This window comes from Carettochelys insculpta, chromosome 2, assembly GCF_033958435.1.
Source record: "Carettochelys insculpta isolate YL-2023 chromosome 2, ASM3395843v1, whole genome shotgun sequence".
In the NCBI taxonomy this organism is placed as follows: domain Eukaryota; kingdom Metazoa; phylum Chordata; order Testudines; family Carettochelyidae; genus Carettochelys; species Carettochelys insculpta.
In genome coordinates, this window is record NC_134138.1 from 152,453,880 (window position 1) to 152,473,145 (window position 19,266).

General features: G+C 43.5%; 1 protein-coding gene across 6 annotated transcripts in view; it reads left to right on the forward strand.

Moving 5' to 3' along the window:
• Positions 1 to 19,266, forward strand: part of SEMA5A (semaphorin 5A) — a 596,575-nt gene that overhangs the window by 525,581 nt on the left and 51,728 nt on the right. For all 6 annotated transcript variants that reach the window (XM_074987855.1, XM_074987853.1, XM_074987858.1 and 3 more), the window contains 2 exons: positions 4,184 to 4,409; positions 16,011 to 16,229. In XM_074987855.1, coding sequence (XP_074843956.1) covers positions 4,184 to 4,409; positions 16,011 to 16,229 — 445 coding nt within the window. The remainder of the gene's footprint in view (positions 1 to 4,183; positions 4,410 to 16,010; positions 16,230 to 19,266) is intronic.

The following is a 19,266-nucleotide window of genomic DNA, read 5'->3' on the forward strand; positions in this document are numbered from 1 at the left end:
GAACACCACCTACCCAAACAATAACTATCTGCACCTACATCTGGTTTAGGCCAGCATCACTGCAGTGCTCATGGAATACATTTTTCATGTCCCTGAGCACCATAGCTATGGTGAACTAAATTTTAAATGTAGAAGAGGCCTAACCTTTCATTTAAAAAAAAGTGATGTTTCTATCTCACCACTGCATTACTTCAGCTTTAACACCATCTTTCTGAACAACATCAGCTACATCAACAGAAGCACCCTTTGGTCAACACAGCTAAATCTACTCTTGTGATTTTGCTGGTATAGACAAGTTGATCAGGACTTTTTTCCACATACCTGATCTATGTAGCCATGCCATTATACTTTTTAAAGCCTGGTCTACCTTCAGAAGTTAGGTCAACTGTGTTACATCATTCAGGATGTGAACAGTGCATACCTATGAGCAGCATGGTTAAGGTAACCTAACCCCAGGTGTAGACAATTGTAAATCATGGATTATCTATGCCAGCAGGAGAACCTTTCTTGTCAACATAGGTGGCGTGTATACTGATGTGGTATAGCAGTGCAACCACAGCTGTGTCACTGTAACTTTTCAAGTATATACAAGCCCTAAGTGGAGACCAAGCCTGAGGAATCAATTTTTGCAGTTGGGTTTTCCTGAATCTGCAGACAGCCTGAACATATAGCTCTAAAAGTTATGAGCTGCACACTCATCTCATTAGATTGTAATAACACTGACATTTACAGTATTACCTCATTCCATAACTGTCCCGTATCTGGCTGCCAAAACCTGTCATTTCACCCTGACATCTTCTATGATACCATGCAAAACTCTACAGTCTATTGAAGACTGAAAGTGTGAAGACATTGTAAAATATATTTTTGTTACCAAAGAAGTAATGACGAGGCCACTATCCTGTGTGTGATACTTATTTTTGTATTTAATTCAAGAAAAAAATCTTCTATTTTTTAGTTTATTGGACAGTGCCACAGCACCTAGAGACCTTGCTACTAAATTGAAGCCCTTGCCATAGAGCAATGGCAGGCAAGCCAACAGCCTCACCCATCTCCTGGACAAAATGTGTGTGTTTTGGAGTGTGGAGGGGGAAGATGGCTCTGCACTCCCAGAAGGGACAGGGACTCAGGAAGAAGGGGTGGAGCTGGGGCAGCCGGCCCTGAGCACCACCCATATTGTGCCACCCCTCCCCACCCCATTGGTACAGTCCTGACTGCACTGCCTAGGGCACTCCACTGTGCCATGCAGCGACCCAGTGGCCATTTAAATGTCCTGGAGCACTGGCCACTACTGCTGCCATAGCCCCTTTGAATTGTCAGGTCCCAGGCCAGTTGCCCACTTAGCCCCCTGCCCTTAGTGGGTCTTAGCACTGGGGCCCATGTGTAGTCATTGAAAAGCTGTGCAAACTGGGTATGAAATGCTGCCTACCAGTCTGATTTAGCACTGGTGTAATGACTGCACAGTTTGCCCATACAGCCTTTCAGGAAACTCACAGGCTTTTGCTTCAGTGGGATTGGATATGCGTAACAGAGAGAGTTCAACCCATCATATTTAAGTTCTCTCCCTATTTCGGTGGTACTCAGACTAGGAGGTAGAATGACTCTAGTACAGCACCATCGGCTCTGGTTACTAAACATGAGCGACAATGTATTTTTGAAGGAAAGAAAATTAAAGGTGATGACTGAAAGGAAATTGTAATTAGGCATCATGGACATGTCAGTGCTTAGTACTTCCCCCTGTGACATTCTAATACGTGATATTTACACTCGCTCAACATAAACAATCAGTTAGCAGGGCATGCCCCTTTGTGGCAGTTACCAAGCCGGGAGCTTGCTGTCAGCTGCAGGCCTGAGGATACAGATGGGGCTAGGGGAAGCTCAGCAGCCCCAGGCCTGGGAGCCAGTGGACATGGACCCCAGCTAGCAGCTCCAGCCCCCAGGAGCCAGTCGGGGTGCAGAGCTGCACTGGCAGCTTCAGCCCCAGGGATCCAGCTGGAGCCAGGGAAATCTCAGGAGCCCCGGGGCCAGCTGGGGCACTCAGCTCTGCCAGCAGCTGCAGACCAGTAACCCAGCCCAGCAGCGCCCGCCTTGGGGATCCAAGCAGGGCTGAGGGATCCCCAGCAGCCTCAGGGCTGCTGAGAGCTGTCAGGGTGCAGAGCTCCACTGGCAGCTCTAGCCCCAGGGCTGGGAGACAGCAAAGGCGGATGGACGGACGGACGCCACCGTATCTCATAGCTGAGAGAATGTCATGAAACGGTGATATTTGAAAAAAGCCAGTTATGGCTATGCTTCTGAGATAAAGTGCGCTCTCAGTTAATGCAAACGTAATACCACTGAAGTGTTTAGGGTTGTATTGTGTAATTGATTGGAAAATGAGTACTTTGTCCCATTTGCAGTGTAAATAAGGGACTTGTCTTAGCTGCTGCTTATAGACTAAGCTAATGCCTATCTAATGCACTTATTGTTTACTGACACCGTAGATGTAATTTTATCTTAGTTAGTTTAATTGTTGTTAGTGCAGATAGTAACATACGACTAGATTCGCAAAAAAAAGACTTAGGCATCCGAATGCCACGTTAGGTACTAGCGTGCAGAATCAGGCCCCATAGGTATTCACACAGCCCCTGCCCAGTTAACCAGAAAGGGGCCTAAACGTGCCAGTACCTAGATTTTTCTGACATTCCATAGGTGCCTCTGTTTGTGTCTCATCATGCGAGTACTCTCATCCCATATCAAGCTTCTGGATGCCTAAGCTCCAGAAAACGTGCTCCAGTGAATGTACAAACTGGGGCAAGACAGACTTTCTTCCACCAACTAACCTGAAGTGCACAATCAAGTTTTATATGTTGGCCAGGCCAGATGGAGCCCCATGGTAAAATATCCCAAAACCAAGTGGCTGGGCTCTCACCTGAAAGATGATAGGTCTGGGCTGAAAGTTACTCTGGAGCTCCTCTTCTCCCTCTCCACGCCTCCCCTACAGCATTTTGCTAAAATGGCATATGTGCCAAACATGGAGAGAAATTTCCAAGCAGAGGGAGATGTCTTCCTGAAGCTCAGACTTCACCACTGGTCTCCAAAGCCGTGTCTACACGTGCACGCTACTTCGAAGTAGCGGCACTAACTTCGAAATAGCGCCCGTCACGGTTACACGCGCCGGGCGCTATTTCGAAGTTAACTTCGACGTTAGGCGGCGAGACGTCGAAGTCGCTAACCCCATGAGGGGATAGGAATAGCGCCCTACTTCGACGTTCAACGTCGAAGTAGGGACCGTGTAGTCGTTGCGCGTCCCGCAACTTCGAAATAGCGGGGTCCTCCATGGCGGCCATCAGCTGAGGGGTTGAGAGATGCTCTCTCTCCAGCCCCTGCAGGGCTCTATGGTCACCGTGGGCAGCAGCCCTTAGCCCAGGGCTTCTGGCTGCTGCTGCGGCAGCTGGGGATCCATGCTGCAGGCACAGGGTCTGCAACCAGTTGTAGGCTCTGTGTATCTTGTGTTGTTTAGTGCAACTGTGTCTGGGAGGGGCCCTTTAAGGGAGCGGCTTGCTGTTGAGTCCACCCTGTGACCCTGTCTGCAGCTGTGCCTGGCACCCTTATTTCGATGTGTGCTACTTTGGCGTGTAGACGTTCCCTCGCAGCGCCTATTTCGATGTGGTGCTGCGCAACGTCGAAGTTGAACATCGACGTTGCCAGCCCTGGAGGACGTGTAGACGTTATTCATCGAAATAGCCTATTTCGATGTTGGCTTCACGTGTAGACGTAGCCCAAGAGAGAGAAAGGGTTCAAGATAAACCCCTGGGTTTACCTCCTCCCATTGGCTAGCTGAGTTGAGGAGCTGCCTATTGTGCTGGCTTTTGTAAGTTGCACTGTAAGGCGCCTATCCCTATCTCTCCCCACTCATTGTACACAGAGTCTACGTGCTGAACTTGGGCTTTGTGAATCCCAGTGATTTTTCTGGGCATCTAAAAGTTGGCATGGCAACACCAGGATCACCACTGCTAAACTCTTTTGTGAATCTTGCCCATTGTATATATATTCCTCCAAGTAGAAGAAAGCCTTTATGGTACTAGAGTTCATATTCCACTAGCTGCAAGGAAGATTGAAAGAGAAGATGGGATCAAAATTCTCTTCTCATGTTGCTTACTCCATGCTATATTGTAAATATAAACAATTGACCATTTTCTTCTAGGAGTATCAACCTTGTAACACCAATCCCTGTCCAGAGCTGAAGAAGACTACCCCCTGGACCCCTTGGACTCCAGTCAATATCTCAGACAATGGTGGCCACTATGAACAACGATTCCGATACACTTGCAAGGCACGCTTGCCTGACCCAAATTTGCTAGAGGTTGGAAGACAAAGGATTGAAATGCGTTATTGTTCCAGTGATGGTACCAGTGGATGCTCAACAGATGGTAAGCAAAGACATCACAAGTGAATAATAGCACCTAGCAGACAAATTAGCAGACAAGGGCATAATATAATCAAGTGGCTGGAAGTTGAAGCTAGAAAAACTCAGAGTGGAATTCAGGTGTATGTTTTAACAGTGAAATTAATTAGGAATTGGAAAAGTTATCCAAGTGTTGTGGTGAACTTTTCAATCAAGATTGTATAGGATTTTTATATGTATGCTTTAGTTCAAATGGGGATTAATTCAGGGTCATCCAATGGCTTTGGTTTGTAGGAGATCAGACAAAATGATCATTCTGGTCTTGGAATCTATGAACCTCTAGACAGATGGCTGTAGTTCCAATTTCATGACAGAGTGAAGCTTTTTATCTGGTGTTTTTCGTGGGCTGCGTCTACACGTGCACGCTACTTCGAAGTAGCGGCAGTAACTTCGAAATAGCGCCCGTCACGTCTACACGTGTTGGGCGCTATTTCGAAGTTGAAATCGACGTTAGGCGGCGAGACGTCGAAGTCGCTAACCCCATGAGCGGATGGGAATAGCGCCCTACTTCGACGTTCAACATCGAAGTAGGGACGTGTAGACGATCCGCGTCCCGCAACATCGAAATAGCGGGGTCCTCCATGGCGGCCATCAGCTGGGGGGTTGAGAGATACTCTCTCTCCAGCCCTTGCGGGGCTCTGTGGTCACCGTGGGCAGCAGCCCTTAGCCCAGGGCTTCTGGCTGCTGCTGCTGCAGCTGGGGGTCCGTGCTGCATATACAGGGTCTGCAACTAGTTGTTGGCTCTGTGTATCTTGCACTGTTTAATGAAAGTGTGTCTGGGAGGGGCCCTTTAAGGGAGCGACTTGCTGTTGAGTCCGCCCCGTGACCCTGTCTGCAGCTGTGCCTGGCTCCCTTATTTCGATGTGTGCTACTTTGGCGTGTAGACATTCCCTCGCTGTGCCTATTTCGATGTTGGGCTGAGCAACGTCGAAGTTGAACATCGACGTTGCCAGCCCTGGAGGACGTGTAGACGTTATTCATCGAAATAGCCTATTTCGATGTCGCAACATCGAAATAAGCTATTTCGAAGTTGGGTGCACATGTAGACGTAGCCTTAGTGTCACAGAGTTTAAGGCCAGAACAGATGACTGGTCATCTAGTCTGACCTCAGATGCCAACAATATCACCCCGTATACACGTACTAAACCCAGCAACTGAAATTAAACCAAAGTATCACAGCCCGTAGGATATTAGACTGTTACATGCCATAAAGGAGACTGAAGTGCAAGATTGCCTGAGGCCTTAGAAAGGCAGGGATACAACTAAGTGAGATACACTAAGATATCCATGGTAAGTGGCCTGCAATGACATGCTGCAGAAGAAGTTAAAACCACCCTCTCCCCTCCAAGTCATGCCAGTCATACCTGGGGGAAAATTCCTGCATAAGATGAAAACACAGATCTTGAACATGTGAGCAAGAACCAGCCAGCTAAGCATCCAAGAAAAATAATGGTCAGTTCCATATTAGACCCTTGGTCCACCCTGTCCAATGTCTCATCTCCAGCTGTGGCCATACTGATGCTACAGAGGAAGGAGATTAAAAAAAAAAAGAAGCAGAATTCATTCTGTGGGAGCTCTCTTCCTGATTCCTACAGGTAGTCAGCTGAAGCCCTAAAGCATGAGATTTTAGTAAGACTGACCATAATACAGAAGGGAGCCCTTAGGCTGTTGAGCCCTTCCTCTTACCATTACAAGCAACGTGTCATACAATTTCACTCAGAAATTTACTGAGATTATTTCAGAAATGTTATTGAAAATAAGACAATAGATCACAATGGGTAAATTAGCTTCTGTTTCTTCAGGACTGGACTTAATATCTCAGGATAGCCCACAATTTTTTCCTCTGGCTGCAGGACTTGTTGGCATGTGTCAAACAGTCTTTCTGTTAATTAACTCATCAGAGTGATAGCCATGAAATTGTAGAATCATTTTTCAGATTGCTCTGTCCTCCCTTTCCTTCTGGTGCCCCTGTTTTGGGAGAGGGTCTGACAAATTCTGCTTTATTTTATAAATATTTGGCTAGACTACAACCTTGACAATCAGGCTAGACTATAACACAGATGAAGAAGTTGTGACCAAGGGTAGGGATTTTTTCTGAATAATTGAAGAACAATAGCTGACTGCATGCTTATGACAATTATCTAAATGGATAATTTATGAAGTGGATAACTTATATTATTAATGTTTTATAGTATTGAGCTATCATCAGAATTTAAAGTTCTGTGTCTTCATACAAAAGGAAAATGATCTCCTCCAATGTTATTTTTAGCTATAGAATTGGTTTGGGTTAAATTATTTTCTGCTTGCTAGGGGCCACTTTGTTATACATAAACAAAATACCAAAATATATTTATTGTTCTCCAATGTTCAGGTGAAATCCACCCAAATTTTAAATTATTAGATATTTAATTTCATTATTAATTAGTAGTTTAAAGTATACTTTCCACTTATGTACCCTTTTAAATTTTCAAAGTGTTTTATCACAACACCCTGGTAAGATAAATAAGCATAAATAACAACAGCCTGTAAAAAAAAACACATGTAATCTGCATTCAGTAGTTTGTTGTGCTCTTATACGTAGACGAAAAAGTAGATGAAGTAGGCAAAGTAGATTAAATAAATCATTTATTGGGTCATTTTTTGTTGGTGGAAGGGATAAACTTTTGAGGCTCTCAGAGCTCAGTGCAAGAGTTTGTAAAACATACTGCCTGCTAACCCTTACCTGCCCACTTCATTTTAAATTATCTTCTACAGCAGTGGTGGGAAATAATTTTTGATGGGGGAGGGCCATACAAGAATTTGGTAAGTGGTCAAGGGCCACACTCTTTCATTATATTAATAGAGGAGGTGTGGGGCTGGGGATGGAGGTTGGATGCAGAAGAGAGCTTGAGGTAAGGGACTGGAATGCAAGAGGGGGCATGGGATGTAGGAGAGAGTTTGGATGAAGAAGAGGGTGTAGAGTCTGGTAGGTGGTATGGGTGCATGAGAGGATTCTGACCTGGAGGAAGCTGTTGGAGGGGATACAGGGTCTGGGAGGAGCTTGTGACCAGGGATAGGCAATTGGAGTGCAAGGTCTGGAAGGGAGTTGTAAATTGTAGGAGAGGTGTGGTGGGGGAGTGCAGGGGGTTGGATTACATGGGGTATGGGTACAGGAGGGTGGTGCAGAGGCTCTGGGTGGGAGGCACTTTCCTGGGAGGCTCCTGGCCTGCACCCCGGCAGGTATTTTAGACAGGGTCCCTGCCTTCCATGCTCCTGCACATTCTCAGAGCAGTTCCTGAGGCCGTGTAGGCTGCTCTGAACTGAATGCTGGGAGCCAGGGGAGGAGTACTTACCACGTTGCCTTCCTACAAACAGGAAGCTCCTATTGGCCAGAAACTGAAAGAAGTTGAAATTGAAAGAAGGCAAGGTGTCTGATTACGTAAGAGGAAACTAGACACTACAGAAGTTCAGCTGACCCTGAATAATGCCCTTGTGCCACCACCAGTTACCACCTGATTTCCAGCCTCTCCCTTCTTGATAGAGTTATCATACAGGTCCTGGCATCCAAGTTGTCTCAGCATCTGTCCTCGGTCAACCTGCAGTTGACATCTCAAGTTTCAGACCAGCATATAACAGAGAAATGGCTCTGCTGGTGCTGACAGAGCTATTACCTTTTCTGGGTCATGCACAAATATACAGGTATTTGTGCTGAAACTACTAGATAACTCTGCAGCCTTCAATACTGTTGATTGTTTATTGTTGATACCACATGTGAGATCTCACAAGATGTTGGGTCTGCTTATTTATACCAGACATAACACAGAGAGCATAACTTGGTCCTTGTTACCCAAGTCCTAGCCCGCATTGTTCTACTAAGCCCAGTACTCTGTCCTTTCTTCATCATCTGCATAAGACTATCCTGACTGACTGTGATACCCCACAGACTCAAGTGACGCTGATAAGAGGAAGACACTCACTCGTACAATTCCTTTTAAATTAATAAGGCCTCAAGCCATTCCCAGAAATTCCCAATACTTGGAAGAAATCCTTGGATAAATGAAAAGCATTTGTTCTAAACATTGGTTTTCAGAGAAGATGGAAATGGTAGATCAGAAGGAGAGGAACACTCTGAGGAATTTGATTATGTTCTGGGACGTATGAAGGACATCAAACTTCAGTCAGGGTGGTGAGGGGATTTGCTGTTTCACTTCTCTCCATACATCTGTCTAAACTGATGGCAAGAATTACCATATTGCACCTTCACCTAACCAGGAGCTGTTGATGTGGACCTCGCCACTGTGATCCATGGTTTTGATTGCTTCCAGATTGAACCATGGCAACTCTTTATACAGGTTGCACCTCCAAAAACTGGCACTCTCTTGTCTGGCAACATCCCTTGCAGGATGAGGGCTGCTCCTGGACCAGAGGGTCAGGGCAGGAGGGCACACAAGCTGGCCTCCTGGCCGCCCTGCAAGGGGCAGCAGGTCCGGAGGCGGTGTCCCCTGGCAGTCCCTTGGGGGGCCAGCACCGTCCGGCAGCCCCACTCAAAGCCGTGGTCGGGGAGCTGGAATCCCTGGACGGAGCCAGGACTGGGGAGCCGGCAGCCCACAGCAGCCCAGTATAGAGCTGTGGTCAGGGAACTAGCAGGTCCCAGCAGCCCAGCAGGATTGGGGCATCAGTGCCCCCAGCAACCTGACATGGAGCTGGGCCCAGTAAGCCTGCTGTGGCAAGCCAGTGGGGGGTGGCCAGGGACCAGGGGACATTCACCTCCCCTTGTCCAGCAAAATCACTCATCCAGGACCACTGAGGTCCCAAGGGCACCAGACAAGGGAGGTGCAACCTGTGCCTCCGTATTAGCAGCAATGTCTGCTACAGATACATTTCACCTGCTTTTATTACCTTGTCTAGTTCTCCATTCACTTTAGAGAAGAGTTCAATGTCTTGGCCATAACTCAAAAGGCAGCTAATGGATCAAAACAAAGTTACCTCGGAGACTTTCTTCCAACCGTCATTCCCTGTAATCTCCAAAGCCTTGCAGGGATGTTTTGGCTGAGTAGCACCATATTATGACTATCAGATAGGAGGAGTAGAATATTTCTGGTAGCATGACCCCAGCCAAGAAACATCTTGCCAAAAGAGACCAGTCTGAGTTCAGTCTTAATAGTCAGAAAACAAGGGTAAGATGCATCTTTTCCATGAAACAGTGTCAGTCTTGTTAACCATGCAAGAAAAGTAATCCCACATACATCCTACAGGCTTCTCTGTACTGGTGGGTCTGAAACAAAAACAGTTCTTTATTTCCCACCTTTGGGCTTTTCAATTTTCTTGATATGCACTGTAAGGGAACAAAGATCAGTAGATAGATGTACAGTTATTTCATACAACTTCTGGCAGTAGAGTCAGTGACTGTATCAGTACCTGGAAACTGCATAATCATTGTCTGTTCTTTTAATTTGTGTGTACTAATGAAAGGAGAATTGTTAATAGCTCTATTTGTGATTGTCTGCTTATCCTTCTTAGCTGCACCAGTTATGTGGAAGCTTGCTTATTAATTCTAATCCTTGCATAAGATTGGGGGCAGGGAATTATCAGAAACAAAAAGTCACTGAGAAACATTTAATTTTTATTATAAATCCCCCAAATCTGTTAATATTTCTAAAGATACACTAACAAACATCCCCGGAAATCTGCTACTGCTTGCTTTAACCCTAACCTCAAAAAGCATTCTTTCTGAAGCAAGATGTAATTTAGCTCTAATAGTAATTCAGAACTTGTCTGTTATGAGAGAAACTGATTAAATAACATTATTTGCCATGGAAGAGTGCCAGAGGATATATCAACACCTTTTTTTTTTTTAATTTTTAACTAAAGTCTGCATGGCTGCGTCTACACGTGAACGCTACTTCGAAGTAGCGGCACCAACGTCAACGTTAGGCGGCGAGACGTCGAAGTCGCTAACCTCATGAGGAGATAGGAATAGCGCCCTACTTCGACATTCAACGTCGAAGTAAGGACCGTGTAGACGATCCGCGTCCCGCAACGTCGAAATTGCTGGGTCCTCCATGGTGGCCATCAGCTGGGAGGTTGAGAGATGCTCTCTCTCCAGCCCCTGCGGGGCTCTATGGTCACCGTGGGCAGCAGCCCTTAGCCCAGGGCTTCTGGCTGCTTCTGCGGCAGCTGGGGATCTATGCTGCAGGCACAGGGTCTGCAACCAGTTGTCAGCTCTGTGTATCTTGTGTTGTTTAGTGCAACTGTGTCTGGGAGGGGCCCTTTAAGGGAGCGGCTTGCTGTTGAGTCCGCCCTGTGACCCTGTCTGCAGCTGTGCCTGGCATCCCTATTTCGATGTGTGCTACTTTGACGTGTAGACGTTCCCTCGCTGCTCCTATTTCGATGTTGGGCTGAGCAACGTCGAAGTTGAACATCGACGTTGCCGGCCCTGGAGGACGTGTAGACGTTATTCATCGAAATAGCCTATTTCGATGTTGGCTGCACGTGTAGACGTAGCCCATGAGAGAATGTCCTACTGCCAGGAGAAAAACAAGATGAAATGTTATCACTTTGGCTGTCTCATCAAGGCTAAGCTGTCTTGCATCATGATAAAAAGAAAATGACTTTTTAAAGCTGTGATTGTTTGACTCTAATATAATAAAGATGACCCCCAAAATATTAGTGGAAATGCATGGTTATATTTTTAAACAGAAAAGATGGAGAAATCAAAAAAATGAGGTTTTCATAACTTTTTTCATTGCACATTGCCTGATTTGCCATTAAACATGTAAACTTAAAATTGCTTTAATATATGACTTGAATATTATTGTTTAAATGAGCCAAGCCAGGATGTGAATTTCACACCGAACTAATTAACAGGGTTCTTGGAAATGGCATTTTCATCTTGCCAAGGTGAATAAATATGGGAAAGAATGAGTCTGATGATGTTCCTAATAAATTCTAATGATTTGGATCCAAATAGACATTAAACAGAGAAAAGAAACGTATGCTCTTGCACTTTGATTGGTACAGGATGGAGTGACAGAGGTCTTGGATTCTGTTGCTAATTTTGTTGTAGACATCTTGGATGACCTGACTGAGTCACACTATTTCTCTGCGCCTCCATTTGTCTAATAATGAAATGGAGATACTTGCCCATTTCACAGAGTTGTTGTAAAGCTAAATCAATGTTTGCACCGCACCATCCGATCTTTAAATGGAAGATACTGTACAAGTGCACATTAGTATTATATGTGAGCTCCTAGGAGTTACATTTCTCATTCAAACATTTATTCTACATTACATTTCGTGTAATGCCCAGAAGGCAGTGATTTACATTTTTGTGTAGTACCAGAGGATGCATTAAAAGGTAGTATTTCCCAAAAGTGAAAAGCAATCACCATTGCCTCAAAATAACATGTTCCTCTTTACATAGAATTCTCATTTCAGAGGAGCTATGTTAAACATTCTGTCCTGTTTCATCTTTAGGAGTTTGTCAGCCAACATGACCTTTCCTGCTAAGATTGCTGGGTGCCCATTGTCCATCCTTCATCCTCAGTAAGCCAGCAAGTGTCTTGTGTATGAGGAAAGATCTTTAAAGTAATCTATGCAGTAAGACTGGAATTCTTCTGTTCCCAGCTCTGCCAGTGCCCTGCAATACCTTAGGAATTTTAGAAAATTGAAAAGGGAAGCAAAGGTATACAAGAAGAAATGTACGGTTACCAGAGTTAAGTACAATAACAAGTTTTTAAAAGTATGTTAAGAACACAAAGAATGTCTAACAGCAATATTGATCCATTACTCGACAGAAATGATAGAATTATCAATAATAATGTGGACAAGGTAGAAGTTTAAATAAATATTTCTGTTCTGTTATAAATGTCTTAACCTCTTTGTTAAGGTAAATAGATTGAGTTCTTCACTATATGGAAAGTTTTCTAATCCTTTAATCATGTCCATGGCTCTTTTCTGAACCTTTTCCAATTCATTAATACACTTCTTGATTTGTGGACATCAGAACTGGACACAGTATTCCATCAGTAGTTGCACAATTCCCAAATACACAGGCATGACATGACATGACATGAATATTTTTAATGTAATTGCAGCTAATTATGTCCAGATATGCAGCTGATAGGGAATAGCAGAGCCGTCTGGGTAGACACAAAGCAAAAGGGCAGGTATCTTTAACATAATTCAGCATGGCCACTCTGGAGGTGTTGAATTGTTTGTATTTCCATTAGTACAAACCAAATGTTTCAGTTAACAAACAATTCACTGTAGACAGGGTTTCATGCTGCAGCCAAAGAGCTTGTGTCCTGGACTGGAGCGAAGACAGCTGGGCACAGTGAATGTAGTTTGTCTTACATTCCATTTGCCTGGGGTACTTGTATTCATACAGTTTGAGTTGTTTAAGATCACTAGAGGACACCACCTCCTCAGTGTCAGTTCTCACTCTTACATTTTATTAGTTGACTCACCATACCTGTTACTTCTTTAACACTAATTCTGTCAAAGACAATGAGCTCCTAGCTCAAGAATCAGAGGGTTAGCCTAGTTAGTCTGTATCTTGAAAAACAAGAAGTCCTGTGGCAGCTTATAGACTAACAGATATTTTGGAGCATAAGCTTTAATGGGCAAAGACCTGCTTTGGCATGAGTGGGGGGTTCCAGAGGAGGGTTTAAAGAGGGAGTCTTAGTCAAGGGAAGGGCCAGAGTTGACAAGGTCTATTCGGTCACAGACGATGTGGCCTATTGCCATACTCCCTGACTAAAATGATGTGATTTCCTCTCTCTTGATGTTCACAATTTCATATTAACTGCTGACAATGGGCCACATCCTCCATGACTGAATAGACCTTGTCAACTCTGTCCCTCCTCTTGACTGAGACTCCCTCTTTATACCCTCCTCTGGAACTTTCCCACTCATGCATCTGATGAAGCAGGTCTTTGCCCACGAAAGCTTATGCTCCAAAATATCTGTTAGTCTATAAGGTACCACAGGACTTCTTCTTGTTTTTACAGCTCAAGAGTGAGCATAGAGCCCATTCTACTTGAGGAACATTTTTAAAAATTCCAGTCTTAATGACAAGTTTCAGCTTCACTTATGTTAGCCATATTGGGGCTATGTTGTAGCTTCATGTCATCTAGCCTGATTTAATCAAACCGATGCTTAAAATGCTGGCATCAGCCGAGGATCTGTCTACAGTAGCACTCCCACTGATGCTAATACAAGTCGAAGCTCTCTACTACAGCACACTCTGGCATGCCAACATCCATAATCCAGCATGATCTTCGTTAATTGGATGACCACTTACCATAGGCTTAGCCAAGTTTCCCGTGGTCCCATAAAGTTTGTTTACAGCCACCAGCCCTGGCTCTCAGTGTTCTGCACTTTTATTTAGCTGTAATTTACCCCTAAATGTCTTCTAAGAGTCCAGTAAGTAGTGGAAGTGTTGGTAATGCTGATAGACAATATCGACCCACCATTGTCCAGCAAATTCTCTCATTCGGCACCAGTCAGATGCCAAGAGTTCCAGACTAGAGATGTTCAAACTGTATTACACAGGTGAGTCATGTTAACAATGTTGAGAAGCTTCAGAATAATTCCCCTAATGTAGATCAGAGGCTGCTGTCACTACCATACATGGCAGATGTACACAGTGGGGCTATGCTGTAGCCCAAGCTGGAAATAAGTTACTCAATTTGCACAACGCAAATTGCCAACTTAATTTGAGGCACCTAATTTTGAACTCTGTGCAGGCTACACTGCACCAGAGTTCAGAATAAGTGTTTACTTCAACCTTCCCTGTAACCCTCATATTCTGGGGGTTGCTGGGAACAAAACACACACTTGAAATAGCCCTGATATTTTGAGCACAGTCTTTGGACATGCAATTTCTATTTTGGGATACAAATGTATCTCAAAATAGAAACAATAGTATAGCCTTAGCCTGGTGAGTCTTAGCTCATAGGATCTGAAGATAAGTGCTGTGCTGAGTTCCTTCACAGGCCAGGTCTACCCCTAAAATGACATTGAGAATGACCTTTAGAAGTAGTGCAGCCAGCTGGGGATTGAGGCATATTGGCAGTGTTGCTGTTTATAACAAGATTCCATAGCCGGTGCGTGCACTGTACCTTTTCTGTGAATAAATCATGGACTTCGTACTCTAGCAATGTTTAATCATGTGCCTTTTCTCAGCACCAAATTCACTGTAAAACGGAGCAGATCGGGAAAAAAGTTTAGAAATGATTTGAAACATGTTTTCATTTTGCATCTGGCTAATTTAACCAAGAAGCACACTATTCGTATTGTAACAGAGAGGGAGCCGTGCTAGTCTATATACTATCAAAACAAAAAATATAATTCCTGTACCCCAGGAATACCAGTCCTGGAACCTTTCCTTGCAACACAGCCTGCTGCCAGCTTTGTCCACATATCTTTTCTGGTAATACCATCACTGGACCTAAGCAGGTTATTCACAGAATCACGGGCACATTCTCATGTTCTTCAACTGACATCATATATGCCCCCATGTGCCAACAATGCCCAGATGCTTTGTATATTGGACAGACTTCTAACTCCCTTAGACAAAGAGTTAATGGGCACAAAACAGACATAAAAACACTCAAGATCCACAAATCGGTTAGTCAACATTTTATTGGAGTGGGCCATTCTGTTAATGACTTAAGGGTTTGCATGTTACTGAAGAAAAATTTTTGCACCACTATTGAAAGGGAGGCAGCTGAGCTCTCTTTTTTATTCAAATTTGGCACATTAACACATGGTTTGAACCAGGATGGGAATTTTCTGAGTCACTATAGGGACTCGTTTGCAAACTTGGCTTAATCTAATTCTTGACCTTTCTCCTCCCCCCACCCCTCTGCTCTCTGATTTGCTCACCTGGATGATATTTTTCTGATTTGTCCACCTTGATTACTGTTTTTGGTTCTCTGTGCCTTAAATATTGAGTCTGTTCTGGTATGGCTATGGTCTGAAGAAGTGGGTCTGTCCCACAAAAGCTCACCTAATAAATTATTTTGTGAGTCTTTAAAGTGCTACTTGACTGCTTTTTTGTCTTTATTCCTATTGTATGTGAGAGCGGTTTGCTTCCCAGGATTGCATGTGCCTTGGCACTCAGCTGAGTGAAGAAGTCTCCAACAAGTGTACTTTTAAATGGAGGAAAATGCTTTTTCCTGACAAAATGAGTTTTTCCTGGAAATTCATTATATTGTTATTTGACTCTGTAGTTTGAACAAGGTTATTATTAATGGGTCATTTAATGGCAGCTGATGGCACCAAGGGCCAGATCCTCAGCCAGTGTAAACTGGCATAGCTCCACTGACTCCAGTATTGCTACTAAGATTCGCAGCAGCTAAGGATCGCGTTCAAAACTATGTTAGTATAGGAGGTTTTATGGGATTTCTGTCAGCTAAAATAGTGAAATAGGATTATGGTGTCATATAGCCAAATTAAAAAAAAAATCACCTAGATCAGGATTAAAAATGTGTATTGAGAGATTAAGTCAGAAGACAAAATGTTTGTTAGGAGGGTGACAGCCTCTAATCCCGTGTTCTGCTTTCAATCTTCTTTTTCTTAGGACTGTCAGGGGATTTTTTGCGTTCCGGACGGTACTCCGCTCATACAATTAATGGAGCCTGGTCACCATGGACGCCATGGTCTCAGTGCAGCCGAGACTGCAGCAGAGGTATCCGCAGCCGCAAGCGTGTCTGCAACAATCCGGAGCCCAAGTATGGGGGTCTTCCATGTTTGGGCCCATCTCTGGAGTACCAGGAATGCAACATCTTGCCTTGTCCAGGTAAGAGTTGGGAGAGATCATTCGGGGGAGTGAAAATGATTTAGTTCACTTTCAAAACCATACTGCACGGTAGTAAATATTATAAACTAGTTTAAAGCATTTGCTCCCCAGCTCTTTGCAGGTAAAGAAGTTAGGCCAACCAACGTGAACTTAACAAAACAACTTTTTCTCTGTAAACTTCAGCAAATGTTTGAAACCAGGATATAGAAGACATAAATTCATGGTAACTGCCCTTAGTAATTAAAACTGTAATTTACATTGCAAAAAGACCCTTTGACATTCAATCAGTACCAGCATCCAACAGGAGTGCTTTAATATGCATGGCACCATATGGAAATGTGATTTCTGAGCTGTTTTAACAGACCAAGTTGTTTTGCTGCCAGAAAGAGAGGATTTCTTTAACCAAACAGCCAAATAGATTTATAATAGATATTGATTAAATGCCAGATCCTCAGTTGGTGCAAATCAGCACATCTTTATTGATTTCAGTGTCGTGTAGCTATATTTTATTTACACTAACTGAGACTTTGAGAAATGTTGATGAAAAAGAAAAGGATCAGAACAAAAGAATAGCCATACTGGGTCAGATCTGAAGGTCCAGCTAACCGAGTACCCTGTTTTCCAACAGTGGCCAATGTCAGTTGCACCAGAGAGGATGAACAGAATAAGTGGTCATCAAGTGAGCCATCTCTTCGTGCTCATTCCTATGAAATCTGATGGTAATCACATGAAACTGGCTTGGTTCAGAACTGTCTTTCACACTCATATCTAAGGTTTATCAAAACAAAACAGCAGTCCTGGAGCATCTTGAAGATTAACAAATTAATTTATTAGGTTGTAAGCTTTAAAGTGCTCCAGGACTGCTTTTTTGTTTTGTGAAGATACAGACTAACATGGCTACTGCTCTGTGACTAGGTTTATCAAAGTAAGGTGTATGAATCTACTGAGTGAACTTGTGACATATTTTGAGTGCAGAGTCCTGTGAGGTCCTAGATAGATAGCAGGAAGAGATGGTATCTTAGGTGCACTGTAAATAGTGCAATGCTCATGAGAGTTCCTTCGAAAAATCTTAGAATCATAGAATCCTAGGGCTGGAAAGGACCTCAGGAGGCCATCTAGTCCAGCCCCCTGCTTCAAGCAGAATCAACCCCAACTAAGTCATCCCAGCCAGGACGTTGTCAAGCCAGGACTTAAAAACCTCTAGGGATGGAAATCTTAAGCAGTTTTTTCATTGCAGAGTATTGTATAATAAATAAACTAAAAAGAGATTAAAACCTAAATGAATATTTTTTCAACAGTGGATACAGATGTGCATCATTGTCATATCTTCTGCATTCAGCAAGAGAATTTGCAATCTGATCATCATCTCTCTTTCTCAAACAGAGGGGCATCACAGCATGGAGGATATAATGTTGCAGAGAGGGAATGGTGGCTGCTCAGAATATTTTTGTTCTCCATTCAGCACATGATGACTGTGGCATTATTCCCCTTTCAGCCCTAAAGGAATTCCATGTGTTAATAGTGTTGACCCAGGAAAGTCTTTTAGGCTTTGCAGCCTGAGGTTAAGGGGCAGAAATGGGGCTGAAGGAGATTAGAGGAATGGTAAACCTGAATCAATACACCAGGAGAGCTGAGAGCCAATGAATGGTTACAGTTCACAGATTGAGTGGCCCAGGTAGTGTAGGTTTTGGCAGTCTGGGGCATGTTTACTGTGTACTAGAAGGCTCCAGTTCCCCGAGGACCCATACACAAAGCATCCCATTCTCTTCTCCTGCTTACTTGCTGTCAGGAGGGAAGTATACATCCACCCATGCTGAGCTGCTTCTGCTTGGGACTCCCCCAGACCAAGGGCATCCCTAGCAAGGGATTCTCTGTTTTTTGGTGATGCTCGTTTCTGCACCCTTAGAGCTACGTGAGCAGTGTGAAGGTAGCAGACAAGGCAGGATATTCATTGTGGCCCCTTAATATTCTTAAAATAAAATTTGCCCATTAAACTGACAAGCTTGGACATCACACAGCTGAACCTCAGCCGGTGTAAATAGTTAGGCTCAACTGAACTCAGTAAAACTATGGACGTTTATTCTGAGAACATTCCATCAGTGTAGGCAGAGATTTGATCCAGGCTTATTTATATAGTTTTAAGCTTAAGTAAGCTAAAGCCAAACAGGCACTTCAGAAATGAATCCAGATCATCGTTTCACTACCGCACAGTCATAACAGGAGGAAAACATTCCTGTAAAATTGGACTATATTTGGACCAGGTTTGTTCTTTCCTCTTCACTATTGGTTCTTAAAAGAGAATCTTGAGCTGGATTTTTTTTAAAAATGATGGCCTTTTTATAAAGTGAAATATTTTATAAGTTTTCCAGAAATGGAACATTTTAATATATTAATGTTGCAATTATTTTCAATAGAAGTTGGCACAGTCATCAGATAATGCAAGTTTTCCATAAGATTACAATGAAGAGCATGAGAGTATTGCTAATACTGAGCCAGAATGCAAAGGAGAAAACAAGAAATAATGAATTTATAAGGAATAAGAGATAGAATTTGAAACCGACTTTTTTGTTACAAAGGATCCACATTTTTGCATCCCCGTAGTTGCTACTTTTGAAAATGGTTGCCAAAAACTAACAGAAGAAAGAGAGTAGTGAGCCCTGGTAAAGTGGGAATCTGATGTCCTGATATTTCTAATATCTTTTCTGCTTGATTTGTTTCCATCCTGGCCTCAACTTAAATTTGAATAACTCTGCACGGTTTGAATGAAGCATTCAGGTGTCTGGTGATTTGGGAGCAGATAGTGAATGATGCTATTCTGATGGGACTCAGAAAAATCCCTCAGCTTCTCTGTCACAGCAGATTCACAGCAGCTGGTACTTAGAAATAAGTAAAGTTAAATTTAAGGACTGCGCCAGATCTCAGGTAAATCTGAAGTGGGACAAAGGAAACAGGCTATATATAAAGTCTCTTCTCTTTGGACATATGTTGGTGTGTGACTAATGGTAATAAGATACAGTTCACCCATTGTCTGTACAGA